Source organism: Nothoprocta perdicaria, unplaced genomic scaffold, assembly GCF_003342845.1.
Source record: "Nothoprocta perdicaria isolate Ctin4 unplaced genomic scaffold, notPer1 scaffold_3, whole genome shotgun sequence".
In the NCBI taxonomy this organism is placed as follows: domain Eukaryota; kingdom Metazoa; phylum Chordata; class Aves; order Tinamiformes; family Tinamidae; genus Nothoprocta; species Nothoprocta perdicaria.
In genome coordinates, this window is record NW_020455532.1 from 4,085,396 (window position 1) to 4,094,225 (window position 8,830).

The following is an 8,830-nucleotide window of genomic DNA, read 5'->3' on the forward strand; positions in this document are numbered from 1 at the left end:
GTAAGATCTCTGTGAAAAGTCTTGCCGGTCACAACACTGGAAGACACCAAACTTCTCCGAACTCTCCCTGATTTTATAACTCAAGTGTGTAACTCAATCCAACTGAGATGTCTTAACAGCAAATGGCAGAACATGCATTTTTGACACGTGGTCACCAGTGACTTCACAAGTCTTATCAATGCTAACAACACAAATTATTGCCGTTTGCAAGGATTCCAAGTGCACATAATAATGTTTTTATAAATATATGAAAATAATTTAGGCTTTTTTTTTTTTTTTCCAACAGCAAAACCACGTCTCCCTCCATACACCCATACAGCACTACCCAGAGGGCTGGGCTGGCTGTAGCTCCCAACAGGGACCCTCTCCTTAGCTAAACACCCTCCTATAGATCCAAGGCTCCTACCCTCCCCCAGCTGCAATGGCCTTGCTAAAAATAGCTCTTTGCTGCTTTTTACTGGGCCTTAGTTTACATAAGCACTTTGGGGGAAGGGGAACCTTGCAGAGTATCCAAGGTACTTAACAGCCTCCACAGAAAATTTACAGGGCAGCCAACACATTCCAAGTGCAAATTAGAGGCCCCATAGGTAAAACTCTCGCTTGCATAATGAACACAGGACAATTTAGCCTTATTTATATTCTTCTTGATGAATTAGTGTATCTTCATGCAAATATAATTATCACAGATTTACACTTAACTATAACAACCAACTTTAAAATTCTTCAGAAATAAAAAAGTATAAGGCAGGATAGTTGATTCAGAAAATCTGCTGATTTCTGACTTCCCAAATGATAAAATGAGTTGCACAAATCATGCTTAAAATTAGCTACCGATTATTAGTTAATTTCAGAATAATTTACTGCACAGGTAAATAATATTTCATACGATTTATAAAATTAAACTGATTAATATGCTTTATTTGCAGGACAGAGAATGCTGCACAGAGCATTACAGTAAATAATCTTCTACGCTATTTCAAGTGATAAACTTGGCCATCTAATATGATAAGCTCATTATATATTTTTTTCTTTATTTTTAGTCAACTTCCTTACCAAAAAAAAAAGAAAAAAAAAAGAAAAAAAAAAATTATGACCACGCTATCTGAGGCTGCCGTGAATTTCCCCCAAGCCAGCTCTGGCACACCTGGCTATGCAGGTAAGCACACGGCAGCAAGAAAACTAAATGCAAGCCCAGTGAAGGAGGCTGGATGTCTGTCTCTAACCAGGGAGCTCAGAGCAGAGGGAAGGCAAGGGGAGAAATGTGGGAATTTGTCACRGGGCAGGTAGAACCCCAGGTCAGTCCAGCTAGCAAACTAGGCTTGCCGACCCCCTTCCGCAACAGGGAAGACGACTCCCGCGACAGACAGGGAGCTATTTGCAGTGTTCCAGCCCCGGCAGGAACTGGGAGTCAAACCTGACACTTTCACAGCATCCTGGCACATGCAACGGCCTTATTTCACCCTTGTCTCAGAAACTGCCTATGTCTCCTATCATTTGATGCTTTCAATGCCTTTTTCTAAGCAAATCTCTAGTGAGGTTTCACAGTGTCTTTACAGGTCTTAGCTTGACAAAAGCTGCAACGCGATGGGAACGATTTCCCGCCGTGACACCCCGATGCCCACGGCTCTACCCGGAGCAGCGAGGCCGGGGACGCCCACGGCCGGTAGGAAACGCGGAGGCTGCAGCCCATGGAGCAGCTCTGCCACACGCCGAGTCGGCCCGGAGAGGCCTCCGCCTCTCACGGAGGGAAGGCAAAAACATGATGCAATCGATGCCACGCTCGTCCCCGTTTCCTCGAGCTTGTATTTACAGCTGGCACCGCGTTTTGCGCTTGCAGATCTTCCCCAGGCAGGATTCCTCATGGCTCCCTCATGGGGAAGTCCTCACTTGCGGTGCTCCTGCGCTGCACGGAGCTGCCCGCAGGCTCAAACCACCCYCCCGGGGCCGGGGCTCACGCCCCGCGGCTCCCGTCTGCACAAAGGGAGGCAGCAGAAGTGGGGAGCAAAGGGCGAGGGAAAAGGAATTCTCAGGACCTCACGCGAAGGCTGGCGGGCAGCAGTCGCTGGCTGCTTCACAGGAGCTGGGCTTCTTGCACTTCTATGGCAATCCAACACAACTACAGCATCCCCAAGAGGAAGGCTGCTGCGGATAATCTGGGATGGTGCTCTGTTTTTTAAAAAAGCAACTGGAATTTTATAGAGACACTGAGCACATTTTTCTAAGTTAAAGAATAAAACTTTAAAACATCCAAGTAGACCCTAAGTGAAAACCTGAAAGTTTACAGAAACACAACCACTACTTAAAAGTATATAACTTCTATAACACTATATACTTCTATAACTTCTATAACACTATAACACTTCTATAACACTATAACTTCTTATTCTAAACAACATATTTTAACACTCAGACTGACTACTACCTGCCTCCACAAAAGTCTGAGAATTAAAAACAATCCGCTATCTTACTAAGTAAGTCTAAAGTTCATGCACATTTTGGAAAACACAGATGACAGCAGAAGTTTTACTTGCAGCAGTTAAGAGTGATTTTTAGGGTGAATTTGTAGCATATCAAACATTTCTTACATAGTTTCTCTACTATAACAAAGTATATTCTGTGCCTAGTGAAAATGAATTTGATAATTAAGAAAATGAAGGGGGCAGGTGGGGAAATAAAAGTATAACTACCTGCAAGATCTCTGCAAGCCAGAGAATCGTGAGCTTCGACTGTCTGTGCRGCTCTGCCCGTTGCCTCACTTTCTCTACGTGCCAAGCCTTGTCAAACACCTGCTGTAGTTTGCAGTAAATACGCTAACCATGTATTTATTATCAGCTTTAAACCAGTGATGTAACACAGTGTTTACTACAGTGCCGAGCACACCCCACTCTACAAATCAGTGTCATTTTTTCAGTTCAGCAGAAACTCCACAAAATCAACACCGTTGATCTGAGTTTTGGAAACCTGTTGTTAATGAATGACACACAGCTCAACACACTGGGTGAAACTCCACCGACCTAAAGAGAGTTCCTATGAGGATCGATCCAAACCATTAAATCTCTTTTGCACTTTCCAGTTACAAAAGAAAAACAAAACTGTAGTAATGCAATTTTAGTAATGGAATCAATTACAAGCATATGTAATGACCTTGCATAACAGTGCAACATACTAATTTCATTAATAAATGATTACATGTCAAGACTATAACAACACTGACTGTTCATGATGCATTGAACATTTAGTTCAGGATCTTAAATGAATCCACAAATCTGGTTTATTAATAGATTATTTCTTTGAAAGTATTGTTCCTTTAAACTGCAAATTACTTACTAACTCTCCGAATTTGCAACCAACCTTACCCACCCCAMAAGGCACACAACAGAGTCTCACCCTCAAAACGCATCTATGAATTAAAGACCATATAAAAGTTATGTTGGATAGAAGTGGGGAAAAAAAAAAAAATCACCTTTCAAGGTGGAAAGGACTTAAGTGCTCTTCGTAACTAACCCCAGGTAAGTTCAGCCTTGGTCCACACGCACACCAATCCAGTTACCTGTGTGTTGGCCAGCCCCTTGCTGACATGTTCACTGGTTCTTATTCAATTGCCAGGCTGGCAGCTACTCACACAGTAAGAGACCAGTAGATTTTCATAACTCTTCCAAAAACCTTCCAGACACCTTCCAGGTGTTTTATTTTCAGGTTTGGGCACCTGAACATTGCACCACAGTCCACCCTTACTCTAAAAGGGATTAGGGATGATATATTTAATACACAGGCATGAGTGCTTGTTTGCATGCAGCTCTGCTAAGGAAATAAAGGAAAAAGCTTAGCATTTTCATGCCCATCACAAATGGAGATACTTTGGCTGAAGGGTCATCCCTAAAATTTAGGCAAGGAAAGGAAGTTGCAGCAGCAGCTAAGGAGCAAAAAGGAGCAGCACATTAATGCATGTGCAGAACAACAGAGAAACAGAGGTGGGGAACGTCAGATGGTGATGGGTGGCAGGTGGCAGAATGAGAGGAAACGGAGAGAGAAATCCGGTTCTGCAACGAATATTTAAACCTTTTTTGAAATAATTTACAATAATGTGGCATGCATCACACACAGTTTAAAAGACTGTGCCATAACTTCTTAAATTGTTCGCATGTTGGACTTATAAGGGTCTCTCTGCCATAATGTTCATCACCTCTAACTCTGAAGACTCAAACATACAAGTCATTTCAGGGCACCTCTGCTTTATCTTATTTCAAATAGGGATGTAATTTACTTTAGAGACAGAAAAGTATATCTGGGGTTGAGGGTAGGTTGAAATTACGAATTTATGATTAGCTGTGACAACAGTAGGAACATGTGTTGGATTCATAATCCATTTACTGGCTAAATTTAGGTAATCTGGTTTTCACAGCACTTGCCAGCAGGCACATCCCTGCTATCAGTGGTCAGCAAAAAAGGGCAGACACTAGAATTGCAATTCAGCCACATGCATTTGGACTCAGATCACAGTTTTGATGCTACCGGCTTCACTGAAACCATGCAAACACAGGTGCTAGTGTGTGTCCTGACATTTCCCAAAACCTCTTTCTGCAACTAACACCCTGTAGGGGTTGTGGAAAAATATAACTTTATAACTTGGTTTGAATTTTTTTTTTTTTTTTTTTTGGTTGAAACATAATCTTGTTTTGGACATGACCCTCTATTTCCTTGAAATAAAGAGGAGGAGGGACAAGAATTTAATTCAGTTATCTCCAAGTGCTCTGGAACAAAGGCAGACGGGCTTTTTGCTTGAAACAGTGGTTTAGAAATGAGCCATTTTGGGTCTAATCCTGAAGAATTTACTGAGATTCAGATTTAAGAATTCATGTAGCAGCAGGCAAGCCACAACTCTCCTATTTCAGTTTTAGATCAGGAGCAGGGGATAAGAATGTTATTTTTCCTCATGGAAATGTTTAACAAAATAATAGCTGATGTCCCCATGAAGCTCACATATGCTAGGAACATGAGCCAGAGAAATTCCTGTGCTGTTGAATGTGACTAAGCAGACATTGTTCATAGAGGTGGAAGAAGCAAGGGGAATCACTCAGTAAAAACTGCACTGGGGGGAAAGAAAATAAGAAGTAAAAATTAATAAAAACTATGGATAAGAAACTGAACAAAYAGTACAACTGATAAATCACTCTTCGGAAGGACAGACTTGCAGCAAACACACCTGACTGCAGGCTCCACAAAGGAAACTGCCACAAAGTGAAATCAACGTGGAAGAAAATCTTCAAGCGCTAAAATTGSAGCTCTAAAGCAACAACACACACCATAAACCTTAAAATAGAAGGAATTTACCCCTTCATAGCAAATAAGAAATTAGAAACAAGCGGTACATCTGCTGACTCTCTCGCAGTTCTGCGCAGCAGCCAGTGTCCAGCTGCACTCCCTGCATCTGTTCGATAAGCATTTAAAAATATTTAAAAACCCAGATTTCTCCTGAAACTCCTCCGGAGCAGCCTGGCCCTCGTTCAAGCCACCAGCGCAGCTCGGCGGGCGCTGAAGCTGCGGAACAGGAGCCGCGGCCGCTCCGGCTCTGCTCTCGCTGCCCGAAATGGCAGCGGCGGGAGAGGCGAGCGATGCTCGCGAGCCGGAAATAGCGTGAGAAGCGGCTCCGCGYGCCGCTGCCAGCCCTTCCTGAGCGCGCGGGGTGTGAAACGGGCTGCAAACACCGGCCTCGCATTATTTCCTTTTCCCCCTCCCCGGCCAAAACCAGGAAGTGTCAGCTACAAGCTATGCAGAGAAAGCACCGAGGGGGAAAAAAGGAAGAAGAAAGAGAAAAAAAAAAAAAAAAAGGTATGGGACTAACCCAAGGACTATGGAAATCAGAGCAATCACCTTCCCAGGCAACTCCAGGCTGTGGTCGAGGCTGCCAGGGCAGCGAGGAGGCCCCGTGATCTCCTGCCGCACTCGGCACATTTGCACAAGAGGAATCCTACTCATTCCAACTGCCCAGCCGGGGATTTGTGAGGCCAGAAGCACGCAGACCCTCAAGCAAAGATCATTTATCATCACTTGGGGGTTTCTGTATTCTGACCAGTTCAGGTCCTCCTATTTAATAGTAGCCAAAAGCCATCTCATACAATAGCTTCCGTAAAAACATCCGCCTCYGCGATTGAACGTGGAAATGTCAAGGGCAATGAAACCTGGTCTCCTCTCAACATCTTGCTCTCTCCTTGCAGCTAAAAATCACAGCACAACCTACGCCAGCCTCCCAGATCCTGCTCTTCCCAAAGCAGGATTGAAACCAGGCACTTAGCAGGTCTGGTCAAGAGAAGGGAAGCGGCCTCCTTTCCTTTCTCTGCCTCTCCGGCCCGTAAACGCACCCAGGCAGGAAGCGCAGCRACGCTCAGGACGAGCAGGGCCAGCCCGAGCTCCTCCAAAGGGATGATTCCCCACAGTGGGAGCCGAGGGTGAAGGACAGGCTACCAGAAAGGCTTTCCAGCAGCTGGAGTTACTGGCCAAGCCTACCACTTCATACCTCCAATCCAATGGAAAGACAAAATGGGACCTGTCTGTGGCACGTGGTGATGTCTTTTCTGAGCCAGCTCCACCAGGAATTGTGGAGGGATGCGGGAGGCGGATATGCATTAGTCGGCACCAAGCTTTGCAGTATTTAAGGTGCTGTTCAGGAGTCAGTGAAAATGACCCTTGCTGGATTCTCTTAATTCCCACATCCTAGTTATGGTAGTATATCACATCAGGATGAGAATTCATACCGAATCCCACTTCCCTGGGCAAGGTCAAACAGCAAGACAAAGGGACCTGTTTTGGTCAGAACTTATCCGGGAGAGATCTTGACTAGACAAGAACAATKTCTGTCCTAGCACAAGCTTCACCAGGGTGCAAAGTCTCCATTTGCCAGCAACTTTCTTTCCAAGAAGCTTCAACATCCTGAAGCTACATCATGTTTTAAAACCTCTGACTTGGAAAGACCCTTCCACTGGACTCCTAAAAGATTCCTACAGACGTCCCGTATTTGGGGTTGTGCACAACTGATTTGGGTGGTGCACAAGCAGGAATGCTTTAGTTTCGCTATTGACGTTTCTGAAAGCCAAAAGCCTCTCTGGAAAATAAACATTCTTGACTATGCCCTGGCAAAACAGACAAACCAACCCATACAGAATTGTTTTGAAGTGTCTGTCACAAGCTGTACTATACTTTGCAAAGGTTCCTATATACAACTACAGTTATACGCACTTGAAAACCTTCGGGTGATAATAATGAGCACCAAATTTCAAAGTTTCAAGCAAGTATTTTATCATTAAAAATCCTCTCCATTTGCATAGTCTGATCTCAAAGACAACACCAATGCACCACCCCAACCATCAGAAGGGACAGGAACCACAACTCCAAAGCTTCTTCCATTAGAAACCAATGCTATATCCTTTACATCCAATTTGAATAACTGCTAAAATTGCTAAGTATTTTTAGCAAGGACACAAAAATGATATCTTAGAATTTTCTAAATTCTATGAATCTTAGAATTTCTTTAATTTGTTGGCAACATACTTTTTATTTTTAGTCCCACAGGCTGCAATGTAAAAGGGAGCGTCTCACTACACAGAGCAGGATGGTAAAACCACCACAGAGGCCATTCCTCCACTCACCAGGTCAACGTCCAGCAGTCAGGGATGATCATTTTTAGCTCTCTTCTGTATATTCACAGTGAAACTATTTTTTCCTCATTCTATTAATTTTCTTCTTATTCTCTTAGCTTTACACTAAAAGAATTTATTGGATAGTGAACACAGAAGAGATTAGAATTTTGGAGTGGTTTTTACTTTGTAGCAGCTCAACTTGCTGAAATATCTGCACCAAACGGTCAAACATTAGTCACCTAATGGAAGAGACTTTGCTACAAATAAAACAAACGAACACTAAAAACAATGGCTTAACTTCAAAGAGCCTTCCATAGACCTGGAGCTGTGCAAGTCATAGTAAAATTATCTTCCTGGCCTCTTTTCAAGCAGAGCTAATTGCTGATTTTCCTTCAAGTCTACCTAAACCAAAAAAAAGAACCTTACAAATTTTATTTCGTCTCAAGTGCTTTCATTTCAAGAGAGTCAGTAGCAGACACACACATTCCACTTCTCCCTCCACACATGAAAGGAGAAGTCTCCATTTCCCTGACTGTTAAAACTTATTTTAGCTTCTCCAGTAGAAGTAGAATATAAATTATTAAAGAGCTGTTTAAGCCATTAATATTCCACATTTAAGTCTTGCAATTCTTGAGTATACATAGTGAAAACACCAGGAATCAACACAGGGAATCCTCACAATTATCACCAACACATGGCAATAATAAAATTCTGAACTATACTGTATTATTTCACACAATAAATAACTGCAAACATGCAGCAGTCTCTCTCATGACAATACTAATTATCACAGTAGTATAAATAGCAGACGGGAATGAATCACCCTCTGCGATGTGTGTGAAGGCACACAAGCAGCAGTCCTGGTGACTGATTACAGGTTTCTGGTTGCTGCCATCTCTTTGTTTTAAGATAAATAAACTGTGCTAAAAGCAAAAGCTACAAACACAGACCAGTTTCATGTTAACATACTTTCCCACCTATTAGCACTTGCTGCAGTATCCAAAGTTTACTGTCATTTGGAAAGGAAGTGTTCATAGGGAAGAACACCCAGACTTTGGAAGACTCAAGTTGTCGATTTTATTAAGCCCAGTCTGTGTTAAGACAACTTTAAAGCATCCACAAGATTTTCAACACAGACATTATTAAGTGAAAGCCACTTTTGCTAGTTTTCTGAACGACTCATTAAAAGAAATTCA

At 42.8% G+C, this 8,830-nt stretch overlaps 1 protein-coding gene across 1 annotated transcript in view; it reads right to left on the reverse strand.

Annotated features, from left to right (window-relative positions):
• GNAS (GNAS complex locus) overlaps positions 1-7,681 on the reverse strand; it is a 32,134-nt gene extending 24,453 nt beyond the window's left edge. Inside the window, exon 1 of the mRNA XM_026042187.1 lies at positions 7,644-7,681. Coding sequence (XP_025897972.1) covers positions 7,644-7,675 — 32 coding nt within the window. The 5' untranslated portion in view covers positions 7,676-7,681. The remainder of the gene's footprint in view (positions 1-7,643) is intronic.
• Positions 7,682-8,830: the final 1,149 nt, after the last annotated feature.